Source organism: Ambystoma mexicanum, chromosome 13 (genome assembly GCF_040938575.1).
Source record: "Ambystoma mexicanum isolate Mex_15411 chromosome 13, UKY_AmexF1_1, whole genome shotgun sequence".
NCBI lineage: Eukaryota > Metazoa > Chordata > Amphibia > Caudata > Ambystomatidae > Ambystoma > Ambystoma mexicanum.
The window spans coordinates 733,826,337-733,848,497 of record NC_090938.1 but is presented as its reverse complement, the minus strand read 5'-3'; the positions used below and the strand labels follow the sequence as shown (position 1 = coordinate 733,848,497).

At 51.0% G+C, this 22,161-nt stretch overlaps 1 protein-coding gene across 2 annotated transcripts in view; it reads left to right on the top strand.

Annotated features, from left to right (window-relative positions):
- The first annotated feature begins 10,544 nt into the window (after positions 1–10,544).
- Positions 10,545–22,161, top strand: part of LOC138521844 (uncharacterized) — a 67,521-nt gene continuing 55,904 nt past the window's right edge. The window contains exons 1-2 of one of the 2 annotated variants that reach the window (XR_011283142.1): positions 10,564–10,666; positions 11,224–11,289. Coding sequence is in view for 1 of the 2 variants with exons in the window: in XM_069634986.1 (XP_069491087.1) it covers positions 10,612–10,666 (55 nt within the window). In the remaining variant the exon portion in view is untranslated. Of the gene's footprint in view, positions 10,667–11,223; positions 11,290–22,161 lie in introns of both variants that reach the window. The other variant, XM_069634986.1, reaches the window with a different exon arrangement.

The following is a 22,161-nucleotide window of genomic DNA, read 5'->3' as shown; positions in this document are numbered from 1 at the left end:
TGCATCCAAACATAGACTATGATCTTGCCCCAGACAAATGAAGAATCCATGCAAAATTTGGTAGACGTGGGTTCAACGGTGTGGATTTGTATAGCCGGGCAAACATACACACACACATACATTCAGCTTTATATATAAAAAAGATGGCCTTTCTTTGGGTTAGGCAATACTGGTTGGAACTTTGTTCTAATATTGCCTGTTCCTCACTTTGGCAATGATGGTTACACGCTGGTTCAAATATTGCCTCCTTGTTACTTTGGCAAAGATGATCACAATCTGGTTCAAATATTGCCCCCTCTTTACTTTGGCAATGCTGGTTATAATCTTGTTCGAGTATTGCCCCTTCTTTACTTTGGTAATGCTTGTGACAATATTTCTCCTCCTGTGTTCTCTCAATGTGAGTGTTCGACCAACAATGCTTTAAATCATGACTTCGGTATTCAAAAGTATTGAAGTCATTCGTTCCTTTATTTAAAGAGCTTGCAGTCAGCCAGTGGTCTCTTGCAGAGCGCCCCAGGGTTACCTAATGAAGGCCAACTCACCAGTCTTTCCCTGTGCGTCCGTTTGACTCGCTGCTGCTGCAACTTCTTCTTTCCTCGTTGGATCCTGGGTGTCTGACAGCTCTGGTCACACTCCTGCAGCCCATGCTTTCCAAAACAAAATCTATACCCAAGGGAGGAATCATAACTTTCAGAAGTAGCAATATAGATTTTCTGACCCTTATATGTATCATTCCCATGTTGACCATAAGGGTGTTCAATACAGACAACTTGGGTAATTTTTGGAAGAAGAGTCTTACTCTGACAACAAGCCACTAGGTATTCCGGCAACATGGAAACCTCACCCTCCAAAAAAGATTAATACTGCGTCTTTCCTAATGGAGTGATCCTATTCCCTTGGTGGCCTTCTCCTCCCAGGTGATCAATGCGGCTAATACCAGCCCCAGGGTTAGGATCAGGCACCTGGGAGGAGACTTTAGGCTGGAATTCTGTGAGGACTCTTTAGGATTTATCACGATTGGTGTCACCCACTAGCTTTAGCTGATCCCGGGTCCGATGGGAAGGTTTTCCGAGGTAAGGCCAGTCCCAGAGATGGAGGAACATAACCCTGTGGGCAAGCGGGAACCCATCGGAATCAAAGATGTATGGAGGAAAAAGCAGATTGCAGAAAAAAACTCCTTTTGATCAAAGTCTTCTTAGATCAGGGAACTGAAGAACAGATGCTTTGGGGTTCTTCATGGTCCAAACGGGTAGAAGGAAGTAGGTAGACTCAAGGCCCAGGAAGGAATCCAAGGTATATAAAGGGAGTAGAGGGAAAAAAGAACTGGAAACAATAGAATGAAGGAGGAAGAAGAAAGGAGGGAATAATGACTCACTAGACTTCACGGGAAGTGTCAGCTTGGAAGGGTAACGGAGCGTTGAGATGCGAAATTGAGTCTTTGCTGGTGTCTCCTATTTTCTGGAATGTCATGATTGGTTGAGCGCCATCACGCTTCTGATGCCGACGTCGGTGAGTCATTACCCTCATGCTGCTGACATGATGGCCATATAGAAAGGGCAGGGGCTTGACCATTGTACTGTAAAGCGAGAGACATTTACAGCCGCGCCATGACAACTGGAATGACAGTAGCATTCAAGTAATAAAGCTATGCCTGAGTCTATATTAAGGGTCAAGCACAAATCTGATTGAGGTGATTATGTCCTTGCTCCAGCGTGGGAGGTTTTCATTAGAATAGGGTGCTGATGCTCTTGCATTGCCACCCTATTCCAGTGAATAACTCCCTGCTCTGGTGGGGGAGAGGGTGGTTTTCATTAGAATAGGGTGCTGATGCTCTCGCACCGTCATCCTATTCCAGTGATTAACTCCCTGCTCTGGTGCGGGAGAGGGTGGTTTTCAGTAGAATAGGGTGCTGATGCTCTCACACCGTCATCCTATTTCAGTGATTAACTCCCTGCTCTGGTGCGGTAGAGGGTGGTTTTCATTAGAATAGGGTGCTGATGCTCTCGCACCATCATCCTATTCCAGTGATTAACTCCCTGCTCTGGTGCGGGAGAGGATGGTTTTCATTAGAATAGGGTGCTGATGCTCTCGCACTGCCACCCTATTCCAGTGATTAACTCCCTGCTCTGGTGCGGGAGAGGGCGGTTTTCATTAGAATAGGGGCTGATGCTCTCGCACTGCCACCCTATTCCAGTGATTAACTCCCTGCTCTGGTGCGGGAGAGGGTGGTTTTCATTAGAATAGGGTGCTGATGCTCTCGCACCGTTATCCTATTCCAGTCATTAGCACCCTGCTCTGGTGCGGGAGAGGGTGGTTTTCTTTAGAATAGGGGCTGATGCTCTCGCACTGCCACCCTATTCCAGTGATTAACTCCCTGCTCTGGTGCGGGAGAGGGCGGTTTTCATTAGAGTAGGGTGCTGATGCTCTCGCGCCGTCATCCTATTCCAGTGATTAACTCCCTGCTCTGGCGCGGGAGCGGGCGGTTTTCATTAGAATAGGGTGCTGATGCTCTTGCACTGCCACCCTATTCCAGTGATTAAGTCCCTGCTCTGGTGTGGGAGAGGGTGGTTTTCATTAGAATAGGGGCTGATGCTCTCGCACCACCACCCTATTCCAGTGATTAGCTCCCTGCTCTGGCATGGGAGAGGGTGGTTTTCATTAGAAATGGGGCTGATGCTCTCGCACCGCCATCCTATTCCAATGATTAAGTCCCTGCTCTGGCGCGGGAGAGGGCAGTTTTCATTAGAATAGGGGCTGATGCTCTCGCACTGCCACCCTATTCCAGTGATTAACTCCCTGCTCTGGTATGGGAGAGGGTGGTTTTCATTAGAATAGGGGCTGATGCTCTCGCACCGCCACCCTATTCCAGTGACTAGCTCCCTGCTCTGGCATGGGAGAGGGTGGTTTTCATTAGAATAGGGGCTGATGCTCTCGCACCGCCACCCTATTCCAGTGATAAGCTCCCTGCTCTGGTGCGGGAGAGGACGGTTTTCATTAGAATAGGGGCTGATGCTCTCGCACTGCCACCCTATTCCAGTGATAAGCTCCCTGCTCTGGTGCGGGAGAGGACGGTTTTCATTAGAATAGGGGCTGATGCTCTCAAACTGCCACCCTATTGCAGTGATTAACTCCCTGCTCTGGTGCGGGAGAGGGCGGTTTTCATTAGAATAGGGGCTGATGCTCTCGCACTGCCACCCTATTCCAGTGATTAACTCCCTGCTCTGGTGCGGGAGAGGGCGGTTTTCATTAGAGTAGGGGCTGATGCTCTCGCACTGCCACCCTATTCCAGTGATTAACTCCCTGCTCTGGCATGGGAGAGGGTGGTTTTCATTAGAATAGGGGCTGATGCTCTCGCACCGCCACCCTATTCCAGTGATTAGCTCCCTGCTCTGGTGCGGGAGAGGGTGGTTTTCATTAGAATAGGGTGCTGATGCTCTCGCACTGCCACCCTATTCCAGTGATTAACTCCCTGCTCTGGCATGGGAGAGGGTGGTTTTCATTAGAATAGGGGCTGATGCTCTCGCACCGCCACCCTATTCCAGTGATTAACTCCCTGCTCTGGCATGGGAGAGGGTGGTTTTCATTAGAATAGGGGCTGATGCTCTCGCACCGCCACCCTATTCCAGTGATTAACTCCCTGCTCTGGCGCGGGAGAGGGTGGTTTTCATTAGAATAGGGGCTGATGCTCTCGCACCGCCACCCTATTCCAGTGATTAAGTCCCTGCTCTGGCGCGGGAGAGGGCGGTTTTCATTAGAATAGGGGCTGATGCTCTCGCACCGCCACCTTATTCCAGTGATTAACTCCCTGCTCTGGCGCGGGAGCGAGGACTTAAAAAAGAATTGGCGACCACTCCTGGGCACGCACATGGGGGGGTGGGGGTTTATGGGGGGGCACATTTTTCTTTCACTGCCTGGGGCGCTTCCGCCACTAAGGCCAGCACTGCTTAGGTCATTATTAACTACACAAAGTAATGAAGGTGCAACACAACATGCGTTATCGCCCCAATCTCTACATGCAAATGTCGTAGGACGCCAATGACCACGTCTGCGTCTTCTGCACAACCCACGGAGAGCACACGGAGAAACTATTCCTTCACTGGCCAGTGTCACATGAGAGGTACGGCTGAGGGGGTGGGGGGCAGTGGGGGGCGTACCTCGCTGCTGTCCGGATGCAGGACGCGGTGTGCTACTTCTGCAAAGCCCTTGTTCCCAGAACCGAATTACATCACTGTTTCACACTCTGCCAAGTGCTTCCGCCACAAGGACAGACGCGGCAACAGAGGCGCAAAGAGTTAAAGTTGCAGCTCAAAGCATTCGCGCGTTGAGCAACACCCGGGAGGACAGAATGCCAGAAAGCGCGCGCGCTGTAGCAGAACATAGTCTCCAGGGACAGGGTTAAGATAAGAGCCAGTGGAGTAACTTTGCTGAAAATGTTAGGGGGTCATGCCATCCGAAGAAAAGATGCCCCAGCCAAACGAATGGGGACACAATGGTGTGCCATGAAAGTTAGGGGGGGGGAAACACCCCTGCCCCCCCCCTTAAATTACGCCCATGTTAAGAGCACACAGCAGTGCGTTCCATGCTGCGCCCTTGCCAGCCAGTATCTAATGCAAGTCCCCTCAGAGGCGCCATTTGACAATGCAATGCTGTGTATCAGAGGGGGCACAGGTGGCATTGTAAGGCTCTGAAATGGTTTGCCCCTTTGAACCCCTGCATGGTCATTTGCCACACTTGGCATGCCGCTCGCCAAAAACTCTAGGCAACTGCCATTCTCCAAGGGCGCCACTTCCACCCATTCCTTCCAGTTCCGACCCCTTCTTTCATCTAACACCAGCATGCACTGGTTCTGTGGGGAGAGTGGCATTGCACGTGATCAGGTGTTCTGCGAAAGCACCTGCTGTGAACAATCTCAAAAGTGAATTCAACAAAACATTTCGGATCGCCTAAAATACACGGGGGCAGAGTCTCAAAACCGTTTGGGTGGCGAGTGCTATTTCATCACCTGCAGTAAACAATGGTGCGTTCAGACCTACAACGCGCCTCAGAATAAGCGCATCATAAACTGCACTTATCAGGCCCTTGTGGTCTGCACTTAACCCTTGCACTGCCACCTGCTGGCCGCTCTTCCTCCCTACCCTCTCCCCTGCACTTGCGCGTTCTCAATGTCCCTTGGCCTAGTAAGATCGTTGTCTTGTCCTCCCTTTGTTTCCCCTCCCCCCTGCCTCGTCGCGCGCCTTGAAACACTTGTGTATAACGCGTTACAAATGCCATATCATATCTTTAGATGCGCACAATCTGAGGCCCTTTTTCACCCCTTTTCACATATATGCAAATCAGGGACTTTTTTGTGCATTTTAAAGTGCACCCTGAATTCACAAAAGATCTTTAAATGTATAGAAAAGGGAGGCATCCCGCCTCCCCCTCCCTCCTGTTATGTTATGTTATTTTGCATTTATATAGCGCCTTATATACCATTGGTATGGTCTGAAGGCGCTGGTAGGTTGAATGCCCATGGGAACCGAAGTTCAGATCAGTAGAGAGAGTAGAGGGAGTCAAAAGGTGCGTGTGAGCACCGGGTATTGTGGCAGCGGTTTTTCCTGGCCCTGTCATACTTTCATTATTTATTTATGAACCACTTCTGTTCCACTTGCATTTCCACCCATCAAACATGGATAGACATGCCTTTTTTTTTATTTGACATTTCACAGTGAGCGCACGTTTCGTGGCTTGTCACAGTGAAATGCGCCCCCTGCTCCCTTGTGGGTGCTGGGAGTGGTGGAGGCCTGCGTCTATGTGCGGAAAGGGGAACCGCCCCCTCGCCTGAGTGGCAGGCCACCACCTAGCATGATTGACAGTCCCCTGTGTGCTTTATTTGCATGCCAAGTTAAGAAGTAGGTGTATGCAGGCTGGCACTACCAGCATCAGCCTGCATATCATTTCTTAATGTAGCATGGCATTTTTGAATTCGATTTGGCATCAAGGTAAAAACCTAAGTGTTATTACGTCCAGCGCCGGCACCCGGGTCTGCCAGCGCCCTGTGCGAGATGTGTGCGCCCCCCATTTCCCGCTCCGCCCACCACAAATGCAGAACTCCAGGGGTCTCAGTTCTGCTGTTTGGCTGATACTAGACCAAGTATCAGCGGAACAACAGAACTGTGACCCCTTCTGTTCTCTGAGCGCATCTTGAGCCGGCACTGATTACATGGCTAGACTGACCTATATTGCCAGTCTGCATTTATTTTGTCAATGTGGCATGACATCTTTTACATGCCATCAGGGGTAAAGCCAAAATAAATGTTATTACTTGGCTGGCTTGGCCTATGGTGTCAGTGTGCATTTACGCTCTTACTGTGGCATGTCATTTATTACATTTTACTTGATATCAAGGGTAAAGCAAGCGCGATGAGTGTTATTACATGGCTAGAGTGGTTTAAATTGGTGGCTACAATCTAGCCATATATTCTTTTTGTCTCATAGCATTTTTTGTACTTTGCTTCAAGTGTAAAAACAAATATAAGTGTGATTAGTTGGTACACTGGTCTATTTTAGTAGCATCAATGGTAAAGCAAACATGATGTGTCTTATTACATGGCCAGTTTGTCTATGGTGTCAGTGTGCATTTACTTTCTTACTGTGGCATGGCATTTGTTATTTTTTACTTGACATCAAAGGTAAAGCAGGCATGTTGAGTGTTATTACATGGTTAGACTGGCTTAAATTGATGGCTACAGTCTAGCCATATATTTTTTGTGTGTCATTGCATTTTTGTAATTTGTATGAAGTGTAAACACAAACAAAAGTGTGATTATTTGGTACACTGTCCTATCTTGATATAGTCAGTCTGCCTATACTTTTTTCCTGTGGCATGGCATTTCTTACTGGCTGCGGGTCCTTATATGGTAATACTGGCATATATTGGTGCAGCATGGACATGTATAGGCACTGGCAGCATGAAAATATTGTATACACTGGCATGTGTTGGGGGCAAAGGCATAATGAAAATGCGTTGGAAAATGGTCCTGTGAACTGTTGGTAACTTGAATATATTGTTTTCTTTTCATGTGCTACCATGCAAAACTGATTGCAAACTGTGGCTTTTTACCCAAATGTTCAAAGAAAGTTCTGTGAAATGCACCATCTTAAGCCATTATTGTAAACATTTACTCAGAGTGGGGTAGGGGGGTACTCCAAACTCCTCTTGTTTGGTTTTGGGCACCCTCGCTGTGCTTGGTCTCTGACGCATATTAGGCACCTGCATTTGCACCCCTGTAGTGTAAAGATTCCCCCGCTGCCACTGGCTGGGAGCCTGTAATACATTAGTGTCAGGAGCACGCTGCCCGGACTAATGTGTGTAAGGGGGCTGGCCAGCGCGTCACTTACGCTGCAGCCCAGCCTCCCAGAAATGCGCCGGCCACCTTTGAGAGTAAGGCGACCAGCACAGTACTAAAAATTGGCATCTAAAAACCAGCACATCCCCTTTGCTATTTTTTGATGTTCCATGATCTGTCAATTGTCCCCGCTATGTCTGTCAAACGCCTATCCTGTATCACAAAGAATCTACGGTGAACTACTCGAGCACCGCTCCCTCGTCCCTGACTCGCTGCCTCATCAATCCCCTTCATTCTTCATACAGTGAAACAAATGAGCCACTTTGTATTTACTTATTCACTTATTTTATTTTAGCATTTATAGCAGTGCACCAAAGCCTCAGGTATCATGGCGATTGTTACAGAAACTGTAAAAGTCATTATTCGTCTTACTTTTAATTCATGCGTTTACGAAATCGTTATTCTAGTAAGCTCATTTAGAATCACATGTGTTCCAAACATATTGACCCATGATTAGATCAAGGTAAGCGGTTCTATCCATAGTCCAATGTCCGTTTTCTTGCTTCTCAACTAGATTCACCACGAAAGGCTTGTTATTGTTTCGATGAACCTGGTCCTTGGCCGGGATAATGGATCCTCGTGGGATGTAGACTCTTCTGTGAATGTTGCAGGCGTCTTGGCAGCTGTATTATATAATAAGAAAGGATACCTCAAGAAGTATTGTGGTAGTTATTGTACTGCTGAAGCTTCTTCCAATATACATGCAGGCTGTGACGAATCTTTGGTTTCCCTGGTCAGGATTTCTGACAGGTTCTATGATGTCATTTCATCGACGGGTGTAATTTCGATGGAATTTTTTTGGAGTATTTTTTAATGAAAAAACACATTGACTTTTTTTTTGGGCCCCCCCTTGCCCCCTATATTTTTTACCTTTTCCCAACCCCTACACCCCTCATATATACTTGTCCACCCCCCCCTGCCCTATATATTTCAATTCGTTTTTTGGGAAAATGTACTTGGGAAAAAAACATCTAAATTACACCCATCGATGAAAGAACGCTATACCTTCTGACATTGTCTTTCCAAATCCTCCTGCATGCAGCAGTGGAAGGATTTGAAATGCTTGAGGTTTTGATTGCTGAGCTAATCAAAAACACTCTGCAGATAGGATCATGTTTGAAAAGCTTTTCTTCTCCCGAGAAGCTCACCCTGGGACTCTGCTGCAATGGATGCTTTCCTTAACCTCTCTTCTGTTTTTATTGTTTTTCTTTCTTTCTTACTAGTAATGAGGAGCTAAGGGAAAAGGAGGAGACAACCTGCTTCTGTTTATTGCTACCTCACTGAGCGAACTGTATTCAATGTTACATTCTTAAACTATTCAAAAAAGTATAAACATAACAATGAAAAAATAAATAAAGCAATTGCCGAACATCATTGCTGAACCTCTCAATGTTCACATATCACCATATATGCTGCTGTACTGGTAAGAATATTCCCTAAGGGCTAACCTAATGGAATTCCTCTACAGGAAACTAAAGGCATATAGACAATGTGGGCCTCATCACGAGTAACGCTATTACTGTGCATTTAAGGGTCCGCCCAATCACGCGTCTGGCATTTACCCCCAGTTATAAACTGGTGGTAAATGAGCTAACTTAACCCCCGATTTTCGGGCGCTATTAGCGCACGCTAATTGTGGCGAAAATGCCCCATTGGGCCTAATGGACCCAATGACGAACACCCATTACCGCCCAACCCTTGATCCGGGGCTAACAGCGCCGGAACGGGTGGCGGTAACGCTATTAGCCTGGGCAGTATCTTGGTGGCAATACCGTCGGGATACCCCCCAACTCTTGATGTGTCTCTCTCTGAGAAGCTATGACTATTGTTGCAGCTTCTGGCTGAGGCATGCCTGGTATGGGGCGTCCCCTGTTATGGGGGCGTCCCAATAGGGTGGTTAACGGATCCAATTAGCGCCTTAAATTCGGTGCAGTCAATGTGGAACCTTTGAAGCCTAGGATGAAGCAAGACAGAAATTAATTAGTGTGACCCAAACTAAGCTTTGCAGTCGCCAAACTGGGCAGAGGTTGACGCTCACAAACCAACAGCCGTCCTTGGTATCACCAATGGGTGTCTAAACTATCAAAGCCGGTCTCAAGAGGGTTTTAACACACATGTGACTAGTGCTTCACAGGAAAACCTCTCACCTGTCAGCAATTTGCCTCGAAATGAAAGTGTGTTCTATGTTAAACAAGGGCAGCCGCAGAGGCGTAGCCGGGATTGCCTAACAAGTGGGGCCTGAAGCTGATGAAGTTGTGCCCCCCGCAGTGCCATTAACATCTGTCAGTGCCCACACAGCGCTGCTGGGTGGGCATTTACACATCTTGGGTGGGCCTTACCCACTGAGGCCCCACCCTGTCTATGCCTTTGGGCAGCCGGGCACCAAAATGGAACTGGGCGGATCTGTAAATGGATGTTTCTCCTCTGTGAAGGGTGCAGTGAGCTCAAACGTGGCTGTTGACCCTCCCTCGTGAGGGGAGGAACTTCCGTAGAACACGGTATTCCACGCATGTTCCTTCTCAGCAGAGGGGCTCCCTTTCTTGCATGCTGCGTGTTTCATCACATGTGACGTGAACAGAGCACAGGGAAAGGTAACCCGTATTCCCTTGTGAAGTCGGTAGCATGGCTTCGTACCTATGGGGAAACGCGTGCATCAAAGTTCTCCCAGTATCCTTGTAATCTCCACCCGGGAAGCGTGTTACTAAAGTGTGCTACAGTAAATGGTTCATTTAATTAGGCAATAACCCCTGCATACCTCTCAACTCACACGCTTTTGGCTGTTGTCACCCGCCACTTTGGCAGCTCTCTCACCGGCCAAGCTCCCTACGTGCCCAAAGGAAACAATGGGCGTTCACCCGCCAAATACAAAGTCGGGTGTTTTCACCCACCCAGGGGCAATGAAAGGTTGAGAGCTATGCCCCTTAAGCGGGGGCCTTTGCCGCAGGGTAATGGCCCAGCAGGCCCAGTGAATTGAGGGCGTTAACGAGGGCTGCAGTGCATTATCGGTCTGTGAGCTGTAGCTTTTAGCACCCCTGGCAGGCTGCCCCCGATCTCTGGGGAAGCCCAGTCACTCCAGTGTGGGTTGTGACATGTGCAATGTTGGGCACATTGCTCAAGGAATGGGGAAATGAACTTCCTGGGGGCGGGGACACGCCTTCTGCCGCTTCCTGTTTATTCGGTCTAGTGCTGCAGGGAGAAGGAGCTGCTTGGCGTTGCTCTCACCATGACCAGGGTCCTCCTTCTCGTGTGCTGCTGGCTGGCAACGTCCTTGGGTCAAGGTAAAGTTCCCTTCGGTGTTGTGTTTCAAGACACTAACATGGCAAGAAGTCATGTTGTCTCCTTTGCTCTCCTTTGTGCCCTCCTTCCCTCAGCCACATACCCTACTTCCCTCTACCAAACATCCTTCTTACCCGCCACCTAATGCCCTCCTTCGCTTCTGTTGCCTCCCCCTTATTTCCTCTTTGCCTCTACCAAACACCCTTCTTACCCACCTTATGCCCTCCTTCACTCCCGTTCCCTCCCCGTTATACCCTCTTTCCCTCTACCATCTACCTCCGTACAATTGTGTATTCAGGCTTTCCACTGGCCTAGGCCCAACTAATTGAATGCACCCCACCCCAACTTTGCCCCACCTCAGCAGGATTCTGCATCTTCACCAGATTCTGCCCCTTCAACAGACTCTGTCCGCTTTGGCCGAACTACACGCATTCACCGCCATCTTGTCCCATTTGGGCTTCATAGCAACAAAAGGACTTGTATAAGGCTGAAAGGATTATGGAGTTAATGCTTCCACTCTCACTGAAGCCTCTTCTTTTCTGTTATGTTTTTGAAACAGTGTTTCCAGATCTCTGCTGCCTGGTATTTGGAGAAACAGTGTGTTCTACAGTTAAGTTCACTTGAGGTACTTGTTGAGGCCAACTGCCTACTTTTGGTTAGTTCAGAGACCAATCTTTTGGACAAGCAAACAGAGCTGTCGGCCAACTGGAATTTGGATTTCAATGCTAATATCTGGTTTCTCCTGAGTTGCCTGCACTCAACCCTTGAGAAGCACCCAGACTGGTCTGTAATAGGAATGTTTCAGGCAACATAACTCCAATTATAGTTTACATATGAAATATACATGCAAAAATAACTAAACCTCCTTCCCATGGTTACAGCTCTGGTGTTGGCAGGGCCCATAACGGAGATTAAGCAAGTTACCACCTGATGCAGCCCATGTACCTCCAAATCCCTGGGGCAGAACCACCATTAAAAGATGGCAATGTCACAAGTGAACATTGCAAACTCTGCCTGGGCATAAACACCTCTGTGGAAAAGAAATAGCTGCGGATGGTTCTTGGGACCTTTGGCTTCGCACTCGCACGGTGGAGCAATGGATGGGTATCAACAGCCTTCCTTGTAGCTGTGCAGTGCAGGCAGTTAACACATGAAGTGGTACATACTGTTTACGTCTTTCCTGTTTGTGACATTGTCCGAAACATCCAATACCCCAAGAGTGAAAATGAGTAATAGGTCAGGCTTTCCAGAACAAGATTACTGTTGAGGGTGTGGTTTTGGCTATGGAGCTTGCCGCCAGTTTGCGTTTGTGGTAATTTAAATGTTGTGTTAACTCCTTGGAGTTGGTTGGACTGTACAATACAAAGGAACATTTTCAGATTTCAGATTTATAGATTTTGTGCTGTCATTTGAGTTACTGTTTTACAGTAACATTCATACCTTATATTTTAAATCTAATTCATGTAAAGGTTACTTATAAGTGTAATTGTTATGCATTGTGTTGCATGCTCTTAACAGTGATTCTCCTGGTAGCACTGAGCGTGCAGCTTAATGCCATCAAAGGCACATGATAAACCCAACAGGGATGCCATTTGCTTTTGTAGCACCGGGCAGCTTCTGTAAAGATGGCCAAATGGATTTCTTAAAGGGACATCTCAGACCTCTTTTCTTTACAGCTCTAAAATCGTTTATACATTTGGCGCACAGTTTGTTTTCTCTTTCACCCTTATATGGTTTTGGGTGTCATTTCACAGGCTGCTCGATGCACTTACGCATTTAGATTTACTCTTCGCTATTTTAACCTCTGTACAGTCAATTTCATGTTTGCACCTTTTGGGCGGCCGCCGACCTCTGAAATGTGTGGGTGGTGAGAGAAAGTGGTTCTTGCCTCTGGACATCATTTTAGTGCCTACGGGTGGGATTGCTGTGTGTGACGTAAGCATAGGCGTGCATGTAATATTGAAAAATGAGGCATCCTTTTTAACCTTTACTTTTCTGCAGGGAAACCCACTCATTTTTGCAATGGTTTAAAAAATGGATGTCATGTGTATTTGAACATAAGTGATTGCTTAACACGGTGTATGTATGTGTTGATTAGAACACTCCAATGAGAATGGGGGGGGTGACCCCAATTGCATATTAAGTAGAAATCTGGGAACATAAGAATGACCAAAGAAGTTTATATCTGTCAAAACGGTTGTGAGAGTTGTATGCCTGAATCACTAAATACTTAAAGCATGCTGGATTTGGTACACATTTTTTTATTTACTTATTTGTTATCAAGCGTCACCCTAAAAATACAGCTTTTGTAAACATCAAGCATGTATACAAGTTTGGCCAGTGAATACTTAAGCTGTCTGAGTGCAATGTCCAATAACAGCTCCAAAACAGTCATGCATTGTTGTGTTTCTGACAGACTCTGAGAAACAAAACAAGCTTTAATTTAGAAAACGACAATGAGTACATTGAAATTAACTGTTATTAAACGGGCTTCTCCAGTGACAATCTGCCACCCTAGGCCTGGGCATGGTTGGCCTTATTGTACATACATCACTGCCTCTGCAACCCTCCTCCAGTGCTTTAAGTGGGGTAAAAAATTGAGAGGGGGCTCTCATTTGGGGGTGTGGCTTGCATGGGGCGTGTGTGTAAGAATGGGTGGGCGTGGTCTAAGAATTGATGGTCGTGGTTAAAGAAGCACATGTAGGAGAATGCACAGGCGTGGTCTGTGTTGTCAAAACCTTTTTGTAAAAACTGCTATATGTATTTAATTTAACACACTGCATAAAAAGAGCAATTTCAACATACAGCCACACCGGTATAAGAACAAGATCCAGATTGGGAAAAATCCGTTTGGCAGAAGTAACTGGGGACATAGGAACTACTAAGAGTAAGTAAGAAGGCAGAAGCGGAGAGAGTGAACGAGAATAAGAGTGCATAAGAGTCTAGTAGGGCAGAAGAGTTGCGTAAGTGCCTTCATCCCGTTTGAGCTTCTCTATTCGCAAGCCTGTGACTTACCATCTTGGCGCTTAGCTCGCTTTTCTGCCGGTCGTGCGAGACCCTCTCGATGAGCGCAGCGGGAGAGAGTGGACTGGATACTCGGATGCAGCATGTACACACAGGCCACTCCAAAATGGCGCACAAGGCATTTGCTTTTTTTCTTCTTCTTGCTGACAGATTCTATCCATCACCGGTGATTATTGGATACCGAGGCTTAAGCTTCATTACTTCATCCTCTCTGGTTGAGCGTGTATTCGAGGGTTGGGTTTTGTTCCTGGTCTGTGTGGTCTTGTCACAGTAGGGCTGGTTTCACAGGGTATTCACCGTGGGGGGCCGCGGGTAGATGTCAAAGGGGTTTGCAGTGGTGGCAGTGAGTCTTCTGATCAGAGGGTTCGCTTTCTGATCCAGTTCCTGGCAAAAGTTCTTGCTCAGCTTTGGTAGATGTTCATCCAACATCTCAATGTCCAGTTCTCTGTGAAGGTCAGCTGTCCTTGTGAAGAGAGGAGCTCCAGACGATATCCACAGGGCCTTGTACTGGACTTTCTGAAGACTCATCCGTTGCCGCTCCTGTCAGGTCGTCCATGCCGGGGAGGGCACAAAGCATGTTGCAGGTGCAGACCCTTTTATAAGGACTGCAACGTCTTCTCACAGCCCTTGTGAGGCTTACAAACCTTGTGAGGGCCGCGAGAGAAAGTTGCAGTGTGCGCGACACTGATGCCTCCTGTCAGCTGGGCTGCATGCCATGGTCTGTGAGGTTCTTCCACCGTGGCCCGCTGCAGCGGGATAATGTTACACTGTGTCATGGTGGGACCGTGAAGCCCCAGCAGAGCCCTGGCTGAGCCCCACTTTTAGGAGACTGCCAGGGCTAGGCCCTAGCTAGCCCCGGCCAACTTAAAGCCCTGCCCTCCCCCTTATGCTCCCTTCATTCCCCACTACCGGATGCCCTCCTTCACTCCCTCTTAAACACTCCTTTCCTCTACCTTATACCCTCCATCCCTCTCCCTTATGCCCTCCTTCCCCTCTACCTGAAACCCTATTTCCTTTCCCCTAGGCCCTCCTTCTCCTCTACTGCATACCTTCCTTACCTCTCCCCTAAAATCTGCTCCCATCTACTGCATATCCTCCTTCCCTCCCAGTATACCCTCCTTCCTTCCCCCTATGCCCTCTTCCTTCCTCTCTACTTGATGTCCTCCTTCCCTCTCCCTTATACTATCCTTTCCTCTACCACATAATCTTGTTCCTTCTCATTATACTCACCTTCCTTCTACTGTGTACCCTCCTTCCCTCCCCCTTATACTATCCTTTCCTCTAATGCATAATTCCCTTCTCTCTACCTTATTCCCCCTCCTTCTAGCTCCCGTATACCCTCCTTCCCTCACTCTTATACTATCCTTTCCTCTAATGCATAATCTTCTTCTCTCTCGCTTATACCCCCTCCTTCTATCTCCCTTATATCCTCCTTCCCTCCACGTTATGTCCACCTTATGTCCTCCTTCCCCACTACTAGATACCCTCCTTCCCTCCCCCTTATAGTATCCTTTCCTCTACCGCATAATCTCCTTTTCTCTCCCTTATATCCTCCTTCCATCTCCCTTATATCCTCCTTCCACCTCCCTTATGTCCTCCTTCCCTCCACCTTATGCCCTCCTTCCCCATTACCGGATACCATCCTTCCCTCCCCCTTATACTATCCTTTCCTCTACCACATAATCTCCTTCTCTCTCCCTTATATCCTCCTTCCATCTCCCTTATACCGCCTTCCATCTCCCTTATATCCTCCTTCCCTCCACCTTATGTCCTCCTTCCCCATTACCGGATACCCTCCTTCTCCCCACCTTATGTCCTCCTTTCCCATTACCGGATACCCTCCTTCCCTCCCCCTTATTCTATCCTTCCCTTTACCGCATAATCTCCTTCTCTCCCTTATACCCTCCTTCCATCTCCCTCATGCCCTCCTTCACCAGTACCAGATACCCTCCCCTTATACTATCCTTTCTTCTAATGCATTGTATCCTTCTCTCTCCCTTATACCCTCCTTCCATCTCCCTTATGTCCTCCTTCCATCTCCCTTATATCCTCCTTCCCTCCACCTTATTTCCGGACAGTCGCAAAACCGGGACGTCAGGTCACCCAGGCAAGGAAGGGTCAGACAATATCCACTGAGAAGTGCCGGACCTTGAGGAATCCTCGAACTGCGGCCTGTCATTCAGCACTCCATGCTTTCATCGCATTGGCCTGATCTCGTGCTGATGCAAACCCTGCCATCCCACAACGGGGGCCCCCACAGGGCTCCACTCATGCACCTCACACCTGCCCTGCGGCATCCCCTGGCTGATTCACTCACAGCTCTACCAATGCACCTGAATCCTGGCATGCAGCACCACCTGCTACTCCGCACCTGCCCCCCCCCCCCACACAGCTCCACTCATGCACCTCACACCTGACCTGCGGCATCCCCTGGCAGATTGACTCACAGCTCTACCAATGCACCTGGATCCTGGCATGCAGCACTGCCAGCCATCCCGCAACTGGGGGCCCCACACAGCTCCACTCATGCACCTCACAACTGACCTGCGGAATGCCCTAGCTGATTCACTCACAGCTCTACCAATGCACCTGGATCCTGGCATGCAGCACTACCTGCTACTCCGCACCTGCCCTCCCCCCCACACAGCTCCACTCATGCACCTCACACCTGACCTGCGGCATCCCCTGGCAGATTGACTCACAGCTCTACCAATGCACCTGGATCCTGGCATGCAGCACTGATTGCCATTCCAGAACTGGGGTCCCACACAGCTCCACTCATGCACCTCACTCATGACCTGCGACATGCCCTGGCTGATTCACTCACAGCTCTACCAATGCACCTGAATCCTGGCATGCTCCACTGCCTGCCATTCCAGAACTGGGGTCCCACACAGCTCCACTCATGCACCTCACACCTGACCTGCGGCATCCCCTGGCAGATTGACTCACAGCTCTACCAATGCACCTGGATCCTGGCATGCTCCACTGCCTGCCATTCCAGAACTAGGGTCCCCACACAGCTCCACTCATGCACCTCACACCTGACCTGCGGCATGCCTTGCTTGATTCACTCACAGCTCTACCAATGCACCTGGATCCTGGCATGCAGCACTGCCAGCCATCCCGCAACTGGGGTCCCCACACAGCTCCACTCATGCACCTCACACGTGCCCTGTGGCATCCCCATGCTGATTCACTCACAGCTCTACCAATGCACCTGGATCCTGGCATGCAGCACTACCTGCCATCCCGCAACTGGGGGGGGGGGGGCGAGGCACACAGCTCCGCTCATGCACCTCACACCTGACCTGTGGCAAGCCCCGACTTATTCACTCACAGCTCTACCAATGCACCTGTATCCTGGCATGCACCACGACCTCCTATCCCAGAAGTGCGGCCCCACAAAGCTCCACTCATGCACCTCACACCTGTCCTGCGACATTCTCTGGTTGATTCACTCACTGCTCTACCAATGCACCTGAATCCTGGCATGCAGCACCACCTGCTATCCTGGAACTGGGGTCTCCACGCAGCTCCACTCGTGCATCTCACTCCTGACCTGCGGCATCCCCTGGTTTATTCACTCACAGCTCTTCGAATGCACTTTTATCCTGGCATGCAGCACTGCTTGCCATTCCAGAAATGGGGTCCCACACAGCTCCACTCATGCACCTCCCTCGTGACTTGCAGTATGCCCTGGATGATTCACTCACAGCTCTACCAATGCACCTGGATCCTGGCATGCAGCACTGCTTGCCATCCTGCATCGGGGGTCCCCACACAGCTCCACTTATGCACCTCACACCTGACCTGCGGCATCCCCTGGGTGATTCACTCACAGCTCTACCAATGCACCTGGATCCTGGCATGCAGCACTGCCTGCCATCCCGCAACTGGGGTCCCCACAAAGCTCTTCTCATGCACCTCACACCTGATCTGCGGAATGCCCTGGCTGATTCACTCAGAGCTCTACCAATGCACCTGAATCCTGGCATGCATCACTGCCTGCCATCCTGCACCTGGGCCCCCCACACACCTCCTTATGCACCTCACACCTGACCAGTGGCATGCCCTGGCTGATTCACTCAGGGCTCTACCAATGCACCTGGATTCTGGCATACAGCACTGCTTGCCATCCTGCAACTGGGGCCTCCACAGCTCCACTCATGCACCTCACACCTGACCTGCGGCATGCCCTGGGTGATTCACTCACAGCTCTACCAATGCACCTGGATCCTGGCATGCAGCACTGCCTGCCATCCCGCAACTGGGTGGGGGGGGGGCACACAGCTCCACTCATGCACCTCACACCTGACCTGCGCCATGCCCTGGCTGATTCACTCACAGCTCTACCCATGCACCTGGATCCTGGCATGCAGCACTGCCTGCCATCCTGCACCTGGGGCCTCCACAGCTCCACTCATGCACCTCACACCTGACCAGTGGCATGCCCTGGCTGATTCACTCACAGCTCTACCAATGCACCTGGATCCTGGCATGCAGCACTACCTGCCATCCCTCAACTGGGGGGGGGGGCACACAGCTCCACTCATGCACCTCACACCTGACCTTTGGCAAGCCCCGACTTATTCACTCACAGCTCTACCAATGCACCTGGATCCTGGCATGCAGCACCACTTGCTATCCCATAAGTGGGGCCCCACAAAGCTCCACTCATGTACTTCACACCTAACCTGCGGCATGCCCTGGCTGGTTCACTCAGAGCTCTACCAATGCACCTGGATCCTGGCTTACAGCACTGCCTGCCATCCCGCAACTGGGGCACCCACACAGCACCACTTATGCACCTTACACCTGACCTGCGGCATCCCCAGGCTGATTCACTCACAGCTCTAACAATGCACCTGGATCCTGGCATGCACCACGACCTCCTATCCCAGAAGTGCGGCCCCACAAAGCTCCACTCATGCACCTCACACCTGTCCTGCGACATCCCCATGCTGATTCACTCACATCTCTACCAATGCACCTGAATCCTGTCATGCAGCACCACCTGCTATCCCGGAAGCGGGGCCGCCACACAGCTCCACTCATGCACCTCACACCTGACCTGCGGCATGCCCGGCTGATTCACTCACAGCTCTAGCAATACATCTAGATCCTGGCAAGCAGCACTGCCTGCAACCTGCAACTGTGGTCCCCACACAGCTCCACTTATGCACATCACACCTGACCTGCGGCATGCCCGGCTGATTCACTCAGAGCTCTACCAATGCACCTGGATCCTGGCATGCAGCACTACCTGCCATCCCGCAACTGGGGTCCCCACACAGCTCCTCTCATGCACCTCACACCTGACCTGCGGCATGCCCGGCTGATTCACTCAGAGCTCTACCAATGCACCTGGATCCTGGCATGCAGCACTGCTTGCCATCCTGCAACTGGGGTCCCCACACAGCTCCACTCATGCCATGCACAGCTGACCAGCGGCATGGCCTGGCTGATTCACTCACAGCTCTAGCAATACATCTAGATCCTGGCAAACAGCACTGCCTGCAACCTGCAACTGTGGTCCCCACACAGCTCCACTTATGCACCTCACACCTGACCTGCGGCATGCCCGGCTGATTCACTCAGAGCTCTACCAATGCACCTGGATCCTGGCATGCAGCACTGCTTGCCATCCTGCAACTGGGGTCCCCACACAGCTCCACTCATGCCACGCACAGCTGACCAGCGGCATGCCCTGGCTGATTCACTCACAGCTCTACAAATGCACCTGGATCCTGGCATGCTCCACTGCCTGCCATCCCGCAACTGGGACCCCCACACAGCTCCACTCATGCACCTCACACCTGACCTACGACATGCCCCGCCTGATTAACTCACAGCTCTACCAATGCACCTGGATCCTGGCATGCAGCACTGCCTGCCATCCCGCAACTGGGGGGGGGGGGCACACAGCTCCACTCATGCACCTCACACCTGACCTGCGGCATGCCCTGGCTGATTCACTCACAGCTCTACCAATGCACTTGGATCCTGGCATGCAGCACTGCCTGCCATCCTGCACCTGGGCCCCCCACACACCTCCTTATGCACCTCACACCTGACCAGTGGCATGCCCTGGCTGATTCACTCACAGCTCTACCAATGCACCTGGATCCTGGCATGCAGCACTACCTGCCATCCCTCAACTGGGGGGGGGGGGGCACATAGCTCCACTCATGCACCTCACACCTGACCTGTGGCAAGCCCCGACTTTTTCACTCACAGCTCTACCAATGCACCTGGATCCTGGCATGCAGCACCACTTGCTATCCCATAAGTGGGGCCCCACAAAGCTCCACTCATGTACCTCACACCTAACCTGCGGCATGCCCTGGCTGGTTCACTCAGAGCTCTACCAATGCACCTGGATCCTGGCTTACAGCACTGCCTGCCATCCCGCAACTGGGGCCCCCACACAGCACCACTTATGCACCTTACACCTGACCTGCGGCATCCCCAGGCTGATTCACTCACAGCTCTAACAATGCACCTGGATCCTGGCATGCACCACGACCTCCTATCCCAGAAGTGCGGCCCCACAAAGCTCCACTCATGCACCTCACACCTGTCCTGTGACATCCCCATGATGATTCACTCACAGCTCTACCAATGCACCTGAATCCTGTCATGCAGCACCACCTGCTATCCCGGAAGCGGGGCCGCCACACAGCTCCACTCATGCACCTCACACCTGACCTGCGGCATGCCCGGCTGATTCACTCACAGCTCTAGCAATACATCTAGATCCTGGCAAGCAGCACTGCCTGCAACCTGCAACTGTGGTCCCCACACAGCTCCACTCATGCACCTCACACCTGACCTGCGGCATGCCCGGCTGATTCACTCAGAGCTCTACCAATGCACCTGGATCCTGGCATGCAGCACTACCTGCCATCCCGCAACTGGGGTCCCCACACAGCTCCTCTCATGCACCTCACACCTGACCTGCGGCATGCCCGGCTGATTCACTCAGAGCTCTACCAATGCACCTGGATCCTGGCATGCAGCACTGCTTGCCATCCTGCAACTGGGGTCCCCACACAGCTCCACTCATGCCACACGCAGCTGACCAGCGGCATGCCCTTGCTGATTCCCTCACCGCTCTACCAATGCACCTGGATCCTGGCATGCAGCACTACCTGCCATCCCTGAATTGGGACCTCCACACAGCACCACTTATGCACCTTACACCTGACCTGCGGCATCCCCAGGCTGATTCACTCACAGCTCTAACAATGCACCTGGATCCTGGCATACACCACGACCTCCTATCCCAGAAGTGCGGCCCCACAAAGCTCCACTCATGCACCTCACACCTGTCCTGCGACATCCCCATGCTGATTCACTCACAGCTCTACCAATGCACCTGAATCCTGTCATGCAGCACCACCTGCTATCCCGGAAGCGGGGCCGCGACACAGCTCCACTCATGCACCTCACACCTGACCTGCGGCATGCCCGGCTGATTCACTCACAGCTCTAGCAATACATCTAGATCCTGGCAAGCAGCACTGCCTGCAACCTGCAACTGTGGTCCCCACACAGCTCCACTCATGCACCTGACACCTGACCTGCGGCATGCCCGGCTGATTCACTCAGAGCTCTACCAATGCACCTGGATCCTGGCATGCAGTACTACCTGCCATCCCGCAACTGGGGTCCCCACACAGCTCCTCTCATGCACCTCACACCTGACCTGTGGCATGCCCGGCTGATTCACTCAGAGCTCTACCAATGCACCTGGATCCTGGCATGCAGCACTGCTTGCCATCCTGCAGCTGGGGTCCCCACACAGCTCCACTCATGCCACACGCAGCTGACCAGCGGCATGCCCTGGCTGATTCACTCACAGCTCTACCAATGCACCTGGATCCTGGCATGCAGCACTACCTGCCATCCCTGAATTGGGACCTCCACACAGCTCCACTCATGCACCTCCCTCGTGAGTTGCAGCGTCCCTTGGCTGATTCACTCACAGCTCTACCAATGCACCTGGATCCTGCCATGCAGCACTGCCTGCCATCCCTGAACTGGGACCTCCACACAGCTCCACTCATGCACCTTCCTCGTGACTTGCAGCATCCCTTGGCTGATTCACTCACATCTCTACCAATGCACATGGATCCTGGCACGCAGCACCGCCTGTCATTCCTGAACTGGGACATCCACACAGCTGCACTCATGCACCCCCCTCGTGACTTGCAGCATCCCTTGGCTGATTCACTCAGAGCTCTACCAATGCACCTGGATCCTGGCACGCAGCACCGCCTGCCATCCCTGAACTGGGACCTCCACACAGCTCCCCTCATGCACCGCCCTCGTGACTTGCAGCATCCCTTGGCTGATTCACTCACAGCTCTACCAATGCACCTGGATCCTGGCACGCAGCACCGCCTGCCATCCCTGAACTGGGACCTCCACACAGCTCCCCTCATGCACCGCCCTCGTGACTTGCAGC